Source organism: Dermacentor variabilis, chromosome 8 (assembly GCF_050947875.1).
Source record: "Dermacentor variabilis isolate Ectoservices chromosome 8, ASM5094787v1, whole genome shotgun sequence".
NCBI classification, from domain to species: Eukaryota; Metazoa; Arthropoda; class Arachnida; order Ixodida; family Ixodidae; genus Dermacentor; species Dermacentor variabilis.
Window position 1 is genome coordinate 72,050,373 of NC_134575.1, and position 20,672 is coordinate 72,071,044.

Genomic DNA, 20,672 nt, shown 5'->3' on the forward strand with positions numbered 1-20,672 from the left:
GGCGGTTGGCGACAAAACTTGCGTCAACGGTGGGAGATAAACATGTACCTTCCGTTCAGCGTGCTAACACGAAGGAGGTAGCAGTACATCGAAATCCCGGCTTGGAAGAGTTCGTGTATTCATAAGGTCTTCTAAGACCAGTTACCATCCGTCCGCCCGCACCCGTCCCGCCTTTGTGCATTCGTTGCCCCGACCTTGTCGCGCTGCGTTTAGAAAGCCTGCTAGCAGCAAGTCGTACTCTCTCTCACTCACACATTATTGATAAACTGTGGTGGTAATCGTCGTCACGGAAGTGGTTAGAGCACAGCGCTGTTGTTCTTGAGTGCTTGAAATTCTTTTGATTCACAGCAGCCTCCCACTTAGCTACAAGCTTCTTGTCTTGCGGGGAGCAATGGAACATCGTCGCGGCCGCTGGTGGTCGTGCAACCGTAGGCTGCACGGAACGCCGGCATGATCGGCCCACCACTTTAATCGATGCTGCGCACGTCAAGTACCACTCTACATACACACAAAGGAATGCAGGGTCGAGCGAAGCAGATTATGACGGCACGCACACAGAAACACGCGTGGCCAGGCACGGTCGCGGAGACTGCGAAGGAACGGAACACCTGTGCTGACGTCACTACGCCGCGGTTTCCGGTCTCCGCTCGCTTCGTCAACGTCAGTAGCAGCGCCCGGCACTCGCCCGGGGGAAAAATCCCGCCCAGAAAAATCCCGCCCAGAAAAATCCCGCCCAGAATTTTACCTGCATGGTTTATAAGGTTCTCGCATCCGTATATGAGCGTCTTATTGAATTCGACATACTCTTCAGCCTCCCTTTAAAGCACTCCTATTGCCTGCTTGAATCACAGAGGCCAGCCTTTACCTCGCATTCTTTTTCGCGTTTTGCACCACAACCTTGAAATGAAGGAAAAATATATCTGGGCAAAATATAGCGAGCTGGAAATAATTGAAAAGTGATGCTTTTGAATGCGCAGCCCAAGTTGATATTCCAACTTACGCAATTACTGAAGCAATTATAAATTCAAGAAATTCAATTTGACTAACTTGGTCGATATATTGGTACAAGCACATTACCTGTTTCTTTGGGCGATGCGTGTGGGCACCCCGACGAATAGACGAACTGCCCCATGGGCTCGAGCTGTGACTGCAGTTTAAAAAAATAGAACTGTTGTTTTACAGCAAAGCTGTATACCTCTACCGTCCAAGGAAATTTTAGTGTTGTAAGCAAAAAAAAAACTCACCATGCGTAATACGATCCCGCAGATAGTGCAATGCCGTGCAGACCCGCAGCAGAGGTGAAGCAGGCGTTAAGCACTCCCCATACGTGGATCAATCCCGAAGATTGTGCAATGGCGGGCCGACCTGCAGCAGAGGTGCAGTTCGACATTAAGGGGACCGCATAGCTTCGCCAGTTATCCTTCACAGAGTGAAAAGGCGCCTAGCTTTATTGTTGCACACGACTCATGGCCGATCTCCCAGACTATGTTGCGCCGTTTCACTAAGGGATATGAACAAGAAATGGCCAGTGCTGTAGATGTTTTATAAATATACAGTAGAATTTCGTTGATACGTTTCCGCACAATAGCGTTCTTTCTTTTTTTTTGGGGGGGGGGGGGGTGGGGGGGTTAATACGTTTTTTCTCCGGCCAACATCCTAGCAGGAATGTATCTTCATTTGGTCAATGTTATGGCATTTTCACCTGAAACTGCATAGTGCGATTGCATAATTGGGCTTTGAACGCTATTTCTAAAACTCGTACCTTTATATTACAGTGTAAAATCTTAAATAACGTTCGAACGAGCCACGAACAACGTGCTCAGCCCCAGCCACACTGTAGAAAAAACGCATGCGGCACGCGATCGGCGGTAAAATGCTGCTACTGCAGGGCGGCCACAGCAAATTGCGATGTGCCGCTGCAGTTGAGTGAGCAAATAGTGTTATTTTTTAATCTTCTTGAATACCATTTTTTACGGATATTGAGAGGAAGAAGGTTTAGCGCAAACTGACGAGCTATTTCAAGGATGCTGAATAAGAAGTTCGTTGGCTGCTATTCCTGCTGGGTCGAGCAATAATCCGGTTACGTGTTACGCGTAGCGGTACCACTCGACGATACACGAACCTTTGCTATTTAGTTTGATGGCAATTTTCATTCAGTTTGGAGCTTACCTTGAATAACACGATTGTAGGATGATACGCGTTATTTTCCGGTTACCGTGAAGATTGTATCAAGCAGATTTCACTGTATGTCTTAAGGAGTCTTCAGTAAGAATAATCCATATTTTGCTTAGTATTTTGATTGCGGTTGGCGTTCCCCGTCCTCGAAACGGAGCAGCAGCGCACAGAAAAGCAACCGCAAGGCGCAGATTTCTGCCGTGGTTCCCGGTGACGACACAAAGTCTCCATGTACACCTGCTACTCCAACTACAACGTACTTCACAGTTACCAATCCCCGCAATCTTGACATATTCTCGTGCCAAGGTAATGTTGCCGTCCAAAACTGGCTCAGCATGTGTGAGCGTGCTAGCCAAAACAACCATTCAAAACCAAACATAACATTTCCAAATGATTTATTCTACTTGGGCGGTACACCGCGTGTCTCGTGCAAGGCACACGGGGCGTTCTCGATCTGAAATACCGCCAAGAAGCTCCGTGACCTCTTTGGAAACTCGTCTGGTCACCAACTAGCTGCAAGACAAGAAAGACGTCGCTACTCGAGCGCAGTCTTCCCTTCAATCGTTTGTCTCGTTCAGAAAAGATGTGCTCCACCTTTGCCGCAAAACTGCCTAGACAATGTCCGAGGTTGACAAACTATGCCTTGTTTTTAAGTGATCCAGGACGATAAGTTAATGGATGGATGGATGGATGGAAAAACTTTATTTTCGTCAGAACGCATGTGCGGACGATTCCGTGCTAGATGGCCATCAGCTCATGGCTGACGGCGACCTGGGTGGCCCACTCCACGGCCCTGGTCTGGACGACCGGGTCCGAGCTGGCCAACACGGCCTCCCACTGCTCGAGAGAAGGATCACGCATAATATCCGCCGGTGGCGGCGCTATGCTACAGCTCCATAATATGTGGTCATAGGTGGCCAGTTCCTGGCACCATTTGCATTCCGGCTGAACGTCCGGGTAGATTTTGTTTAACACGTATGGGTTATAGAAAGATCTCGTCTGCAATCTTCGCCAGACGCTTTCCTGCGCCTTCACCAATTGCTTGTCCGGTGGAGGGTAAATTCTCCGCTCAAGTTTGTAATGGTTAGTAATGTCGTGAAAGGACACCAGCCCATCTCTCGTGGACCTCCCTGGAACGTCCGGCTCACCTGCTCGGCTGACGAAACCTCGAGCATTCATGTGAGCCGCCTCGTTCCCAGGGTTCCCAGAGTGGGCCGGTACCCAGACAATTTCCACCTCCGTAGTCCCTCGCCCCGTGGCCCGATCTAGTAATCCTGCCGCTGTGACAGAGATTCTGCCCCTCGCCAAATTTCGGATGGCTGTTTTAGAGTCGCTGAAAATCAGGTCAGCTTCAGTATTACCTATAGCTAGCGCTATCGCCGCCTCCTCTGCAGTTTCTGAGGAGCGGGTTTTGACTGACCCAGAGGTGACTAAGCGTCCCCGCCCGTCCACCACCGCAACTGCAAATGCGTCCTTGTTCTTATACTCGGCGACATCTACGTAGACTGCCCCATTGTACTTCCCGTACTTAGCATGTAAAGCTCTGGCTCTTGCCTTCCTACGGTTCTCGTGATGAATCGGATGCATATTTTTAGGTAAAGGTTTCATGTACAAGCCCTTGTGCATTTCTCGCTTCACCTGAATTTTCATGTCCCCAGCTGGAGGATCAACTCCAATGCCGATCCCTTCCAATATATCCCTCCCTACTTTCGTTTTGGAAAGTCTACTGAGTTGCATCGCCAAGTGTGCTTCCCGCAGTTCTTCCAAGGTGTTGTGCACCCCTAATCCCAGCAGCCTTTCGGTAGAAGTATTGTTAGGCAACCCAAGGGCCGCCTTATACGCCTGTCTAATCATAGCCTCCACCTTGCCTTTCTCCGCCGCGTCCATCTTCATATAAGGCGTCGCATACACTATTCTACTGAGCACAAACGCCTGTACCAGCTTACACAAGTCTTTTTCCTTGACGCCTTGTTTACGATTGGCGATTCTCCTGATAAGTCTCACGGTAGCATTGACAGTATTTTTCAGCCTTTCCAAGGCCTCCCTATTCTTCCTGTTAGTCTGCAGATACAGCCCCAGGATCCTGATCGTTTGAACCTCAGCGACCGGTGCACCCCCCACTACTTCTTGATCTACAACGATGTTTCCACCATAAACATCATTGTCATGGAATGCCGACGCTTTTAGCTCTCCAAAAGCCGCCGCGTCATTCTACAGTTCTCACGTCATCCTCCTTCGACTTTACCCCGTTTACGTTATCATACGCATTTTCCTTTCTTATTTTATTGCCAATAGCTTTCTTTGCCTACTTCAGATGTTTCCAGCCTATGCGGGGTACCCCCAATCAATGAGAACGGGGCGCGTATCATTCGCCGCAAGCTTTAGCCTTGAAGTTCCGACTCATTCAATTCACGCCCACCAAACCACACCACTGACTGATCGGCCCCAGCCTTATTCGGGTAGTGGTGTGACAAGAATTTGCCAACCTCTGTTTCCCGTTAACCTGCTCCGTCTGCCGACCTTACGACAAACGAGTGCTCACAGCTGCGCCTCGCAACGACCTCTATTCTCCTTCTAGATTCGGCATCCCTACTGAGTGGAGAGTTCAACACAAGAGAATCTGCTTCCATTGCCATCAAATTGGCCTTGTAGCCAGCCATCGCCGCACTTTCTAGGTACTCGCCGTATTCAAGCTTTCCCCCTGTCCTCGTCTATATGCCGATCCTCGCCCTATTCGCCCCGTCGTGTGTCAGCTTTGACGTTCCTGTAGATGACACTTGCTCCACTCGCTCGCCGTCACCTCAGCGCTTTAAGTTCCCATCGCCGCAGTCATGCTGCTACTGAACGCTGACGAACTACGGATTTTCTGGGATGAAAAACTAGACCATGCAGCTTCTGGTGTTAGTGGTCTTTTTTATTTACATCACGCCAAAATTCTCCATTGATGCTCCCAAAGATCCAGAACTTATTTGGTGTTGAAGCCGGCGGTGTCCTTTTGACGGCGTTATTTGATATTAGAGCCAAGGTGTTTATTACGAGTGCTAACATCCATTGTCGACTCAAGAGGGTATACATGCCTACTACTACACAAGCTATGCGCGTCGCCGATGGCAGCACTGTTGCCGTAACTGGAATGTGTACTACCTTTATAAGCATCGCTGGTCACCACGCTCTAGTTTATTTACAGTGCTGAACATCTGTCCCCATGGCCTTATCCTTTCGGCTAGACTTTCTTACTGCGCATTCCGCTATGACCGACTGTTCTGTTGGCACCCTTTGAGTCAAAGTTCTACTTATCCCGGGTATTCGTGCCGAAATCTCGAACAATTTCAGTACTACTGTCTTCGTCCGCCAGCCTTCTAAAGCCTTAATTTTCGTCGGTATTTGATCATCCTTCCCCGTGTCCGATGGTGATTCCGTCGTCCCCCCTGTTCCTGACGTCATTTTTATGACCAATATCACAGTGCCCAACTCCGTTGTAACAATTGCCGATAACCACACATGCCTCATCGTGTTATATTACACCTGACCAAGCAAGTGCTACCACAAATGATATCGGTTGCCACGCTGCGTGGTGTGGCAGGTGACCACGTCCCGACTTTTTCCGTGTACGTCTGCTCCAATCCTTCAGCATGACGACAGAATGCAATTTGCCTCGATGCAACATTTAGTCCCTTACAATGTTGCAAACCTATTGCCTCAGCGAGGAACAGCTCTCTTCCACCTTTTGGTTTTTCACCCACAACAGCTTTCACCTCACCGATCGACAATTGGGTCATATTTAACTAAATACTGGTGATGCTAGTTGCACTCGTCGCTGGCCGTATAAGGCGTCTGCAGCAGAGGGTAATGGAATTCAAGAAGAATTGAATAAGATGCTTGCGAAAAGGTAGTGTTGAAATCTCGTTGAGCCTTTGGGCGAGGCCCGTTGTGCGTGTAATGAAGAAACATAGCGCGTGGCGCTTTTGCGTAGATTATCGTCATCTCAAACAAATTATCAAGAACGACGCTTGCTGTTTAGCTAGCATTTACAAAGCCCTCGATTGTCTTCACGGTGCCAACTAGTTTTCCTCAATAGACCTTCTGTCGGCTTAGTTACACATTCCTGTGGATGGAAAGCACCAAGACAAGAACGTGTTCGTCACTCATGATGGTTTATATCAATTAAAGGTGTTTATGAACACCCGATCGACGTTCGAATGTTTCATGGATTTTTGCTTCAAGGGTTCAAATGATCAACATGCCTTTGCTACCTAGACGATGTTCTCGTATTTTCCCTACGTTTGAGACACACCTTGAGCACTTATCAACCATTCTTCGTCTTCCGAAAGGCTGCGCTCCAACTCAATTCAATGAACTGTCACTTCAGACGTACAGAGATTACAGTGCTGAGCAACCTCATCGACGCTTTCAGTATTCAATCAGACCCGAAGAAAGTGGTGCTGTCACGTCTCCTACTGCACCTTAGTCTGCCAAAGACGTCTGAAGTTTTGTAGGACTATGCTCCTACTTCCGACTGTTCATGAAATATTTTGCAGCGATTGCCGTACCACTCACTGATCTTCTAAAGGGTGTGCATTAACGTGCGATCTCGTTCAAGCTGCCACTGAGGATGGTGCCTCACCACCATCTTCACCACACCCCTATCATAATCCAATTTCGCCAGCCCTCATCTAGAGAGGTCCGTACCAATACCATTGTAATAGGATTGGAGCCGTCTTATCCCAACGCCAACGCGGAGAAAACTGTTATCGCTTGTGCCAGCCGCCTCCTCACCGCTGCAGAGCTGGTCTATTCGATTGAAGAGCGCGAATTTCTTGCTATCGTCTGGATGTTTTCGCAATTCCGCCTGTATTTATACGGTACGCTCTTCTCTGTGATCACGGACCATAACACGCTCTGCTAGCGTTCGTCAATCAGTGATCCTAGCGGCCGCCGTGGTCGCTGGGCTCTGCGGCTACATGAATAAATTGTTATTATACTGTAGTGTACAAGTGCGGCCGCCATCATAAAGACACAGTCTGTTATCACGTTCTTCCGTTACCACGCTAACCAGTGGGTGAACCAACCGCCGTCCCTGGTACTGATACCAACGCCGCGATGTCTTCTCACGTGCCATCATTGAGTGCCAGAAATATTCACTTTAATATTCGTCCCTTCACTTGGTTGTCCTGCAAAAAGGTGTATCAAATCACCACAATGTTCATCCCGACAGTCCTTCCTGCCTCTTGTAATTCCCAAGCACCTCCGCTGATGTGTTCTTCATGAACGTCACCGCCTAACAAATGCCTGTCACCACGGCGTGTCTCGCAGTTACGACCGGATTCGCCATCGCTTCTTTTGACCAGGCCTCGACCGCTTCATTCGAAAATACGTTGCGGCTTGTGAGAATGCCAGCGCCGAAAATCACCATCGACGCTCGCTGTCGCAGACTCTCACTCGCTCGCGTACATCGATATTTAGACGCATCGAGACGGTAATTCTGCCACCGAGGCTAGTGCTAAAGACATATTGCACGTTTATTTTGGGCGATGCGCGCGGGCTACCTGACGAAGAAGACGAACTGCTCCTTCGGATCGAGTTGCCGACTGAAGTGGCCAGCACTGCAGTGGGTGTTTACAGCCGAGCTCCCTTAGCCTAGCTTTCACCGTTTTATGATGTACGAGTACATAAACTATCATCATGTGGGCCGCTTTTAAGAGGGTGTGAGCCATCACTTAAGCGGGTATAAGTCTCTAGAGTTTATGACTCTATAGGGGAACGATGTACAGATCAAGTACCACGAGGCGTTCGGTTGTCTGGATGTCATAATATGTGGGGATTTTAGACAACCGTCTCTAGTTCGTGCTAACGACTTCTTAAGGTGTGCACGTGGTCCCAAGAAGGTGTTCAGCTCGGAGGTTTAGTGGTGTCACCTCTCCTACTTTCCATTGCGGCAGCTCGTGCGTCAAATGGACGCCGCGTTCTCGGCAATCCTCACAATTATCGGGGACGCGAGGGCCCTCCAAACGGAAGGGGTGCGCGTCATCGAGTGTCGCTTCGCCAGCCTCGATCGAGCTTTGGTTGTCGCGCCCGGTGCTGTGACTCTTCTACTCCAATAAGGACGTCAATGCGTTCAACACCGATGTTGCCCTAGAGGATGTGGTAGACGCACATGAGTACTTTGAATTCTGGTCTGACGACGAGTGTGTTCGCGCACAGGCCAAGGTGGCCCATATGACGCATGCCGAAATGGGCAATTTACCCCATACGGTACTGCTCACTCGAGGTGAGCCCTCACACGGTCGCGTTCAACATGGGCGGGAAGGACGGACTCGTCAACAGTGCCGTCGGTGTACTTCCTGAGATCGAGTACAGCGAAGGGGACGCGCACGATCTAGTGTGTATTAGGGTGCAATTTGATGTGCCACATAATGGCCGTCTGGCTCATATCAAAGCATCGCACATGTTGCTCGGGGACGGGGGATCAAGCTCATGACCGATTGGGTGCCCATCGAGTTGCGTACCTTCGCCTTCATCTTGGATAGATAGAAAGACTGGACTCAGTTGCGGACGAAGGCAGCTTCCGATAGTTCACGCTACTGCCGTTACCATACAGAGTGGGAACGGAATGTTTGTCGCCACCGTATAGGTTCATCGCAGAACGTCAAAGAGGGATTTTGAAGAATTTATGAACGACACATTCGGGTGGATCCTCCCGGTGGACACCAATCCGATTTTCATCGTGGGCGACCTTAAGGTCGATGTGTCTCGTCCGGACAGAAAGTCATTCTTTGCGTTTCTCTTCGGATGTTCGGCCTTCTATGTTACGACGAGGCGCCTTCGGTCGTGCATAAACCTAACGTTCGCTAAGATCTCCAGTGTGGACATAGAGCCTAGGGCCGTCTATCGTAGCGACCATAAAGAAATAATGACTGTGGTCACGAGATAAACGTTAATACAAATACACATAAACATGCCCATACTTGTGCAATATTGTTCTGTTCTTTTGTTTTATTTTATTTCTAGATATATACAGCTCCGCTGGTCATCCACCTTCACAGAGCGGGATAGCTCTGAATATTTAAATGTATCTTGATAAGTCTTCAGTGTAATTAATCTTTTGTTCGCCTAACATTGTGATAACTGGACAAATCTTCCACCATGCGCAAGCGAACTGCTGAAAAAGCACGGTTGGTAACGAAACATCATTGGTTATTGCTGTCTCTTAGCTCCTTTTAAGCAGCTTGGCTCGCGTTATCTTGAATACACAGTATGTAAAATAGCCATATATTCTACCTTGAAATACTCTATTCTAAATAAATCTCATTGAATGCTAACATCATGAATTCCGGGTGGCCTTGATATGTTGCAGAGACCAGTAAAATTCCGTTCGGTCTCCCAAATAAGTTGAATGTGCTGTATGCCAATGGTGAGTGCATTGTGTGGCAGTTCCCTGGAACAGCGAAGGGTAAGAACAGTTTTTGCTAGACCTATTTTTACCATTCACACTTCAAGTATTCAGCTTGTAATACTGTGCACGAATTTGTCTCTCACAACAAGGTGTGCGCAGCCACTTACATCATGATACGTTATTTCTATGATAGGTAAATGCGTGCAGGGTAGTGGCTTTTAAACCTGCTCCCTCGTTTTAGAATATCTATACGTAATTGCACTTCGAGGTCGTAACTAGACAAGTTATTTCATTTTCGGCTTCTAAGACGCTAACATTTCGTGCAATCAAGCTTCTTGTTTTGTTGTAGTTTGAGGTTTACATCGTGACGCCCCTGTGAGAGCGTGTAATATTTTTTGTGTATTTTCGGGTTTCTTACATAAATTGATGTGCACTTTTTATGTTTGACTGCAGTTTCGTTTCACTGGTGATGGAATGAGAAGCGTTATGTTCCTCATCGCCTACATATAGAACATTTTCGTATTCTTTATGACTTCCTGTGCATAAGTCCGATATTCGATACAGCCATACCCGATGTGAATTTTCTATATGGGCATTGTTTGGTATGGGAAGGGGTTTTAGGTGTTCACAATAAACTCCTCCAAATCTTCGGTGACGTTTTATTGACCATGGTCTGCTGAAGTCTATCAGTGCTGTTTAAAAAAATACTCAAACATTCCCCAAGCCATAGGTGGATAATCGGCAGTATGCTTCACTCCTGTAAGACGTCACAGCGAAAGCCTGCTGCACACGTGGCAGCAGTGTATTTGGTTACCCCATAGGAAGGGTCAGAATTCTTTAAAGACATAACGAGCTGCAGTGCGAAGTAAACGTATTGCACTGTAGGTCAATCTCCTCAACGACACATGCGAGCACCTAATGTACTTTGGAAAGGTTCTTTAGTTCTTTCTTTCATTCTCTCTTTATCTCTGTCTTTCATTCATTCATTCTTTATTTATTTATTTATTTATTTATTTATTTATTTATTTATTTATTTATTTATTTATTTCGTTCGCTCGCTCGCTCGCTCGCTCGCTCGCTCGTTCGTTCGTTCGTTCGTTCGTTCTTTCTATGTTCCTTCATTCGTTGTTTCTTACGTTTCTTCTTTCATATTCAGCCATTGAATATTTGCTTGCTTTTGGGAGTATGAGCCATTCCTGACGTTGACATTTTCTTTCTTTCTTTCCTTCATTACTTTTTTGTGTCTTCAGTGATATTCAGCCATTGCATCTTTGCTTGCTTACGGGCCCGGTGTATGAGGCATTCCAGGTTATAGGTTTTTCGGGTATGAGCCATTGCTGATGATGATATTTTTGGCACCACTCGTCAACTCTTTTTTCTCTCACTGGACCAGATGCCACTATTTTCGGATATAAGCCGTTTCAACGAGTAACTTCAGACTTTCGCCTTCAAATAAGTTTAACCTAGTGGCAAGAAAATTCGTCCACAAGAGAAGGGGGTCCCTGTTTTTACATAGCGACCAACAATAGCTCAAACATAGGGTGCACTTGAAATTTGTGATCACAGCGCATGCAAGCAATAAATCGAATATTCGCAAGGCTAAAATAACCACCAGAGATAATGCCATAAATCCGTGCGTGAAACACAGAAACCTAGCGAGGGTCACTGCTGTAGAGCAGAGGAACAAGTTCTTACTGCAGAGTTATAACTGCTAGGTAAACCTTCGCAGTTACAGCGTTTACTGTTAGAACTAAGGGACTCTATATTGGGTCAATTAGGGTATATAGTGAATATTTGCGCCATATGGAGAGATGATCCCAAGAAAAAGGTAACGAGATCTTCTTGGTGACCGCGTGTTCTAGGTCCACCAGTATGCCTAAACTGTACTTTCAAAATCTACAAATACGACATAAGACGCATGAAATTGTGGTGTTCTAGGGAGCCGAAATCTAGTTTAATTCGGCAGCGCTTTTCGTGTTATTATACCTGCCGCCAGACGAAGAAGAAGTCTTGCGTGGTTGCGTCTTCCAGAAAGAATATCAGCAACAAATAAAACGACGTTTTTCTTGATGAAAGGGAAAGAATAATGCGATACGCCAGAACGTAGCACAAAGCTACACAGGAAATACAGCGAGTTTCTCCCCAAAGAAAGCTTCACAGTTGAGGAAAACTTCTCTGCTCCGGGATTCGAAGCAGCGACGAACACCTTTCCGGGGTGGTTGCCCTAAGTCACGCAAACTAGCCTAACCAACAAGCCACTACCAACTAGTCTAACGAGCAGGCTTGCCAGATCCCAAGTGCAATGAGTGTTCATGTAAGGGAAAAAATTGTCAGCCACTCGAATCTAGCTCGAATCTACACAACAAACTCTTACAAATTCTTCACTAGGAAAGCTTCAGCGTTGAGGACAAAATTTGTCCTGATCCGGGATTTATTCGTGGCGTTAGTCCCATGTTCTTGAGTCTGGCGTTCCCATGGGGCGAGTTTCCCATTGGGTGGGTGTCATTCATAGTATCTGAACACTCCGTAGTTGCTGATCACCAAGCAGGGTGAGTGAGTGAATGAATAAACTTTATTACAGGTCCGGCGAGGACGCGAACTCATCGCGCACCCAGCTAGTCCCACGTCGGGACCGGCAGGTCTAGCTCACCGGCCCGGTCGCGGGCACGCTGGACGGCCAGTATTTGCTTTTCTAGAGCGGGGCTACGCAGAAGCGAGTCCCATTCCTCCTCGATGAACTTGGGGTATGTCGACCCGCACTCCCAGAGCATGTGAGGTAGAGTGGAGGTCTGGCCGCAGGACGGGCAGGCGTCGTCGCGATACACGTGGGGGAAAGCCTCGTAGAGAGCGGACAGACACGGATATGGGCTGGTCTGTAGAAGCCTAAGCGAAACGGCTTGCGCCTTATTCAACTTGGGGTGAGGGAGTGTAAAGACCTTTTTGGACATGTGGAAATGTTTAATAATCCCGTTGTGAGAATCGGGAGCGTCCCTGTGAACATAGAGCGGAGGTGAGTCAGTGCTCCTTATAGAGGAAGCACGGTCGGGGAGGTCACGCGCAGCCTCGTGGGCGGACTCATTGAGGTTCGGGGGAGCACCCTCGACCGATCCTACGTGAGCGGGAAACCAGTGAATTGAACGCTTTGTGAGAGCATGTGGACTCGAGCCGCTAAGAAGACGAACAGCTTCCTTGGCGATGCAACCCTTCTGAAAAGCCCTAACTGCCGTTTTGGAATCACTATAGATTTCGGACCCACGACCCTCTAGCAGGGCGAGGGCGATGGCGACTTGGTCGGCGACTCCCGGGTCTGAAGTGCGAATCGAGGCACTATTGGAAATCTTTCCGCTCGAGTCGACCACGACTCAGGTCTTCCCGTCACTGTACTCCGCGGCGTCGACGAAGCTTGCTCTAATGTCGTGTTGCTTGATCTGTTTGAGGATGGCTGCTGCTCTGGCATTGCATCTGCCCTCGTTGTGGATGGGATGGACGTTTCGGGGCACAGGGGACACTACGAACTTGTTCCGAATGCACCTAGGAATCGGGGCACTGACCATAGGGAATTCCGCAGGGTGGTAACCCAGTTCTTCGAAGGTGCGTTTACCTGCCGCTGTGGTGGTCAGGCGACGGAGTTGCGCGCGTTCTTGGACTTCGACAATCTCCTCGGCGGTGTTATGTACCCCCAGCTTCAACATATCCTCGGTATTGGTCCTGATGGATAGCCCAAGAGCCCTCTTGACTATTTTGCGGATAAGAACTTTGAGCTTGTCTTGCTCCGTTCTGAGCCAGTTGTGCATTGAAATCATGTACGTAAGGTGGCAGAGTACGAAGGCATTGATCTGCCTGAGAAGATTGTTTTCCTTCATGCCTCGATGCCGGTTTGCGTTTCTGCGAGCGAGGCAGAAAGCGTTATCCGTCTTTGCGACGATCTTGCGGAGAGCAGTTCCGTTCCCGCCGTTGAATTCGACAAACATCCCCAGGACCCGAATAACGTCGACCCTGGGTATCACCCCCCCCCCCGTCAAAATGTGAAGTCTGATGCGGCTTTCGGAGACGGGCTTCCAATCTTTGGGTCTGCCTCCCTTCTCTTTTCTGTAAAGTAGAAGCTCCGACTTGGCGGGGGAGCATCGAAGTCCTGTGGGGCGGAGATACTCCTCGATCACGTCGATCGCCTCCTCCATGGCTTCTTTGACTCTGCCCTCGCAGCCGCGGGAGCACCATATGGTGATGTCATCGGTGTAGATGGTGTGCTTGACGTCCTCGACGCGCGCCAACCTCTCGGAAAGACCAATCACACAGATGTTAAACAGTGTTGGGGAGATGACGGCGCCCTGAGGAGTGCCCCGCCCTCCGAGGAGCCCATCCTCGGAGCGGAAGTCTCCAATGCGAAGCTTGGCCTTCCTGTCAGTTAGAAAAGAGCTGACGTAGCTGTGGAATGTGGAACCGAGACCCAGGTCTGAAATGGTCTTGACGGTGAAAGTGTGGAGCACGTTGTCGAAAGCCTTCGCGAGGTCCAGAGCGAGCAGAGCCTTGACGTCTATGGAACGGCATCCACAATCTGATGCTTGATTAGTTTCATGGCAGACTGCGTTGAGAGTCCGGCGCAGAAGCCGATCATGTTGTACGTCTAAACCTCGTTGTCTTCGCGGCACCCGTTAAGCCTGTTGAGGACGACGCGCTCCATGACCTTGCCGACGCAGGAGGTCAGAGAAATCGGCCTCAAGTTTTCGATGTTCGGGGCCTTGCCGGGCTTGGGAATGAGCACCGTGCAGGCCATCTTCCATTCTGCAGGTACAATGCCGCTCTTCCAAGGCTCGCTTATCTTGTCGGTCAGCAAGACAATCGACGTGTCGTCGAGGTTTCTCAAGATTCTGTTGGTGACTCCGTTCGGACCCGGCGCATACTTGCGGTTGAGCGCGAAGATGGCCTGTCTGACCTCGGCAATGGAGAAGACTTCATCCAGCTCGGGATGTGGAGGGCCTCGGTAGTCCGGGAGTTGGGTCGACGGATCTCCGTCGCGACCGACAGGCAGGTACTTCTGTATGAGTTTTCCGACGAGGTCATCGTGTGAGACCTGGTGGCTTCGTGAAGGGCCCGGGCCAACGTATGTCTTTGATTTGACTTCGAGCCATTTTCGTCGAGAAGGTGCTTCAGCATACCCCAGTATTTGCCGTTGCGCATCTGTCCGTCGATGGATTCGCAGAGCACGTCCCACTCCTGCTGCCATAGCACCTTGCAGTGGTCATCGATGACCTTGTTGAGCTCCGAAATCTTCTTTCGGAGTCTGCAATTGAGCCTTTGACCCTTCCATCGGAGGAACAGGGCGGTTTTGGCCTCGATCAGCTGGGCAGGTCTGCTGTCCATCCGCTCGACGTCGAGATCTGTTTCCACTTTCTTGGTGGCCGCGGAAGAGTTGTTCCGGATGCCTTCACACCGTTCTTCGAGAGTGGCAGGTGCCCTTGCTCTCCCGTGTTCTTCACGAATCTTGCGAAAATGGTCCCAATCGATAAACGTCAATTCCCTGACCGTACTCAGAGACACCTTGAAGTTGGACTCGAGAATATAGTGGTCGCTGCCGAACTCCATGGTGGTGTTCTCCCAACCCACGTCCTCGAGGTTTCTCACGAAGGCGAGGTCGGGTGTCGAGTCCCGGGTGACGGAGTTGCTGACGCACGTAGGAAAATTCTTGTAAGTGACCAGAGTGAGGTCTATCTCGTTGGCGTCTTGCCACAGGTTGCGCCCCTTGGTAGTGTCGTAGACGTAACCCCGGATGTCATATGGTGCGTTGAAGTCGCCGACTACGACCAAAGGTCGAGGGCCGACCAAGTCGGTCGCCTTCTTCAGAATGGTCTTGAACTGCTGGCGCGAGTCTGTGGGTTGCTAACACATTGAAGACGAATACACTTACGCTGTTTCTGCGCTGATTTCGCTGCGGAACGTCGAGCAGCATCTCAACCATGACATATTCGATTCTACCACTCGCCAGCTTGAGGTCATGGGTGATATGAATTAGCCGTTTATCGATCAAGGTGCCAATCCCTCGCCCCCAGGGCCGGCCCAACACGTCCCTGTAGCCCTGGAGCGAGGCGGCGGAGATTAACGTTTCCTGGAGAGCAATGACATGAGGTTTCGCAGCGAAAGACCTGAAAAACTGCTGCAGAGGGGCTTTTTTGTTAGAATACCCTCTGCAGTTCCATTGCCAAATGCGAAAACTCTCTTTGGATCTATCCATTATGGCTGACCTAACGGACTTCCACCTAACGGGGCAGTTAGGCCTGCGCAAAAAATGGGACCTCCTGTCGCCGCGCTGGTGGGATAATGAAGTGTAGCTTCCTTTAGTATGGCGGGAACGGTCAGCGGTTGTACGACGGAGGCGGATGAAGCCATTCGCGCCTCAATGGCGTCGATGCGATCTGTGAGAGCTCCGAATCCCCTGTTTGGGTCCCCGAGCGCAACCTGAATTTGGCGAACGTTATGACTGAGGCAAGCGACGCTAGCGGTGACCTGTTTGAGGCCGTCTGCCAGCCCAATGAGATTTTGCTTAATCTCGCTGACTTCTGCAGACAACTCTCCCGATTCACATGTTTGTTTGAGTACTGCCCTGCGTTTGGAGGACGTCGCAGTACCGTCTACCGGAGCTGGCATGGATTGGCAAGGAGCGGGCAGGGAGCTGGGCAGGCAGGGAGCTGGGCAGGCAGGGAGCGCGCGTGTACCTATTTTACTGGTAGGTACCCGGCAGCCGCACTTGTCTGCCTCCCGCAGCAACCGCATGTGCTCAATAGTTTCAACGAAGCTGTAATGGAGAGAAGGGACGCCCAGACCAGGGTGTCGGAACGGTCATTTTTGTTCTGCTTTTAGTTTCGTTCCACCCAAGGGCGTTCCGTTACGGTTCTGCACCGGATAGAAAAAATGATCTGTAACGGTTCGTAACGGTTGTGGGTCGCTTGCAAAAAAAATTTGAAGCAGAGGAACGATAAAAGCTTTTCGGAGTCGTTACTTCTCAAACAGTTTATATTTATTTATTATTTATCGATGACATGTTTACTAAATCTCAATAGGGGAATTATGAATTCTAAGACCATGCTTTCTGCCATGATTCAAAGTACTGCGCATGATCTCAGAAGCAACACATCATCGAGTGTACTCGCCGAAATGCGAGACCACTGTTCCGATACAACAAACACAAACGAACATAAATGAACAAGAAAACTTTGGTGAGAAAGCGCTGATAGCCGTGGAAAACGAAACGATAAGCTCTTCAGCTCTCAAGCCCTGGGTTTAGACTAGTGCAGCGCTCGCACTTTCCCTGCCTGAGATGTACGCCCTAATTCTGACATTGCCTGAAGTCGGTTGTTCCGAATTACCGACTTTCCCCTTCAACCGAAAGCCGATCAAAAATATACCGGCTTCACTACGAAAAAGAATAAATACGTATAGATTGGTTTTGTTCCGGGCAAAAGTATCGTTTTTTTTTCGCTTTTCGTTCTACTCCGACACACTTGCCCAAGCGCTCCTGTAAATCTCTATACAGGAGCGCTCGCTGCTATGTGGTTTCTCATCCTTTTGGTATGAGAAACCACATAGCAACGGAGCGTCAGGTCGTGGTATATCTGTACCCAATAAAAAAAAACTCGTGGCTTTTCGGCAGCACTACAATTCGAACTTGCTACCTCGCGCTGACGAGGCTGACATTCTACTATTTCACTGGCGCTTTCCAGCTTCGTGCCACATTCGCGCGGATGGAATGGAATGGAATGGAAAACTTTATTGACTCTTTTAAGGTTTTAGCGGGTCGAGGCCGAAGTCTTCGTTCTTGAAGCTTGGGTCCTCTTCAGCCATGGATGGGCCCCTAGTCCAGGGCTCCACTGAGCCGGGCCGCCTCGCACGCGTGCGCTATAAGAGCTCTTTGAGCCTCTAGCTCGCGGCTGGTGAGCCAGCTCTCCCATTGCTCCGCACTTGGTGTTTTGTGTTTGTGGAATGCCTGGTTTCTTGTACACTCCCATGTAATGTGGTATAATGTTGGTTTAGCTCCACACCACGGACAGGTTGCGCTATACTGCGTGGGGAACATCCTACTTAGTATGTGTAAGTTTGGGAAGGTGCCCGTTTGCAGTCTCCGCCATCCTGCGGCCTCCTCCTTTGTTAATGCTTTATGTGGTGGGGGATATTGATATCTTAGCCCCTTATAGAGGTTTAATAGCTCTGAATAGCTGTTCCCGCAGTTGATCTGTGGCCCCTCTGGGGCGGTTGACGTCCCTGCTCGGCTGGTCATCCCTCGAGCTAGGCTGTCCACCCCTTCGTTGCCCCTGATCCCTCCGTGGCTTGGTATTCAGATAATGTTATGTGTGGGTTGTCCCTCAGCGATTGGAACTCTGCTGAGGATCTTGAGCGCCGTGTTACTAATCCTGCCTCTTATATAGCTCCGGCACGCCTCTTGTGAATCTGTTAGAATATTGAGGGATATTCCTGTTCTATAACCTTCTTCCGCTGCCAGTGCGACAGCAATTTCCTCTGCCTCGGTTATGTTAGCCACCTCGGCCGTGAGTCCTGTGATTAATTCTCCTTGATTATTTACTACTACCGCTGCCACGTTGTTTTTGTGTGCTTGTGAGTATAGGGACGCATCGGTATAGACTGTATTGTCCCGATGTCCCATCGTCTTTTCGTAAAACTCTGCCCTAGCCTGTCTCCTACTCGCATGGAGGTTTGGGTCCATGTTGCGAGGGATAGGTTGTATGCATAGTTTCTTTTGACAATTTCTGCCTTTCATAAACACTTCATCTACCTTCAGGGATTCCGCAGAACTCATCTGCCATATACCGTGACCCATTGTTTCTAGTTGTCAATTCATTTTACATGCCGTGGTTGCTCAGTGGCTATGTTGTTGGTCTGTTGAGCACGAGGATCGAATCCCAGCCACGGCGGCCGCATTTGCATGGGGGCGAAAACGGCCGAGTACTTAGAATTAGATGCACGTTAAAGAACCCCAGGTGGTCAAAATTTCCGGAGTCCTCCACTATGGCGTGCCTCATAATCAGAAAGTGGTTTTCGGCACATAAAACTCCATAATTTAATTTTTTAATTCATTTTACCACACGCTGTGATCTGCTCGGCTGACGAGCCGAGCAGATCACAGCCGCTCCCCACATAGGCGTTGGTCCTGGGTTTGAATCCTGAATAACGGCTAACTTTTCCTCATATGCGAAGTTTTTTTTCTTCCAAGAAACTCCTAAGGGTGTCCTATGCATCTTCCTGCAACATTCATTTGGTTGGCAACTTTTTTTTTTCATCAACATTTTCTCCACCTGGTGGGATATCGCAGAACTGGCTTGCTGCATTCTGTCTGCCTGGGCTTAAGGTTGTTGAATAGTTCGCCCTCAGGCCGCCATTTGCTAGACTCCTGGTTAGCCTAGTTCGTAGAGAAACCAACCCGGAAAGCTGTTCATCGCTGTTTCGAATCCTAAACCAGATCCATTTTCCTCAGCTGCGACGCTTCCGAAGCAGTTTTCTTTGTAGATTCATGCTACATTCAGATGGATGGTGTCATAGTTAGTAATTGCTGGCATAGTGAATGATTACTGCGGAGCTCACTCAAAATCATTCCAAAGCGTATTGTACATAGTTTACTGGTGTCCTATTAGATACAAACGTGGCACGCATATAACTTTATCCGGGAATTGCGGCCACACTATGCATTATGACCTGTGAAAGTTAAGAATGTGTGGGTTATGCAGAAATTAAAAATAATTCGTAATAACTGAAACAAAGTGTTCTGCTATGAATCAAGTTGTAAATGTGCGAGGTCGGCGAAGTCCACTGTGCCTCTTTTTTATTGCAGGCAACGACGTGTGCTCCCTCTGGGGACCCGAGAACGCAAGCGGAATAGATGAGCAAGTCTGCTTTGATACTTTCAACAGAGATTGCAAAGGCGAAAAAACCATATCATATCCAATTCATCGTGAACGCTGCGACCTACATGACAAGCTGGTTCAAGAGCACGGCAAGAAACCTGGGAGTAAATAAACAAGGCACCCTAAATATAAGTCTCTTTATCGCTCAATTTCTGACGCTGAAGCTCAGACGGAACGAAATTAACGTTAGCCGCGAGCCAGCCTTTATATTTTAAGCACTTCTTCGTAGTTGTACACCAACCCTAAATTTTGGGTTGCGCATGTATCGTATGTATGAGCGTCAAGGGACAACACATTTTATTAGATAAATACGCGTGTTCTTACGTCTTATTTTACTTCCGTTATTCTTATACTAAACTGCTATGCTGAAGTTCTCGAATACACACGAAACTTGTAATTTAACAGGAAAAAACGCCGCACATTTCACTTAACTGTGCCACATCATTGTTATACTCCTGTCGAAGAAATGATTTCAGAAAATATATGGTTGTATGCTCTCACTCGCTATCTGCATGTGGTGACGTCATCTTGCACATCAGATTTTTGGCTTGCGTGGAGCGATACGCTTATTACTGCAGCACATGTTATAACAGCCAAGTTTTGTAAGAACGCACAAGCCCGACTGAGTAGTAATTAGGTGCAATCTACTATTTACTTGGAAACGCTTTTCAATTATAATTCCTTAAGAAATGCAATGCGCCACTTGTTGTGATAAGATGTTGAGATTCACCTTAGTGAAGGCTAAAGAAAATGAAGACAAAGCGTGCGCGCTCATGAGACGTTCATTACATTACATTACATTTTCATTCAAATGCGTTCTTCCTGTGACTTGGTTTCTCCCACCAAGGGTCGTGAGTTCGATTGGCTTAATTAACTCTATACTTATAAACTGTACCTATATTAACTGCGTCCTAATTAACATCAAATGTCGTGCGTTCTGCTCCCACCAGAGGCGGAGGGTTTGCCTCCCACCAAATGTCGTTGGTCCGAGTGCCTCAATTACCTATATCGTGATTAAGTGCTCATTAATTAACGTCACCTTAATTAGCGCCACAGGTCATGGGGTGCGCTCCCACCAAAAGTCCAGGGTTCGGCTCCCTGCGAACTTTGTTTCATTAACCCCGGACATTGATTTTTCAACCCATGAACCACTTCCCTGGCAACACATAAGCAATGATGCAAGCATGGCCTAATCC

At 48.6% G+C, this 20,672-nt stretch overlaps 1 protein-coding gene across 6 annotated transcripts in view; it reads left to right on the forward strand.

The window, feature by feature from the left end:
* LOC142591096 (uncharacterized) overlaps positions 1–19,593 on the forward strand; it is an 83,718-nt gene extending 64,125 nt beyond the window's left edge. For 5 of the 6 annotated variants that reach the window (XM_075703475.1, XM_075703474.1, XM_075703476.1 and 2 more), the window contains 2 exons: positions 9,530–9,625; positions 19,404–19,593. In XM_075703475.1, the coding sequence (XP_075559590.1) occupies positions 9,530–9,625; positions 19,404–19,588 (281 nt within the window). In that variant the 3' untranslated portion in view covers positions 19,589–19,593. The remainder of the gene's footprint in view (positions 1–9,529; positions 9,626–19,403) is intronic. The other variant, XM_075703478.1, reaches the window with a different exon arrangement.
* The last annotated feature ends 1,079 nt before the right edge of the window (positions 19,594–20,672 follow it).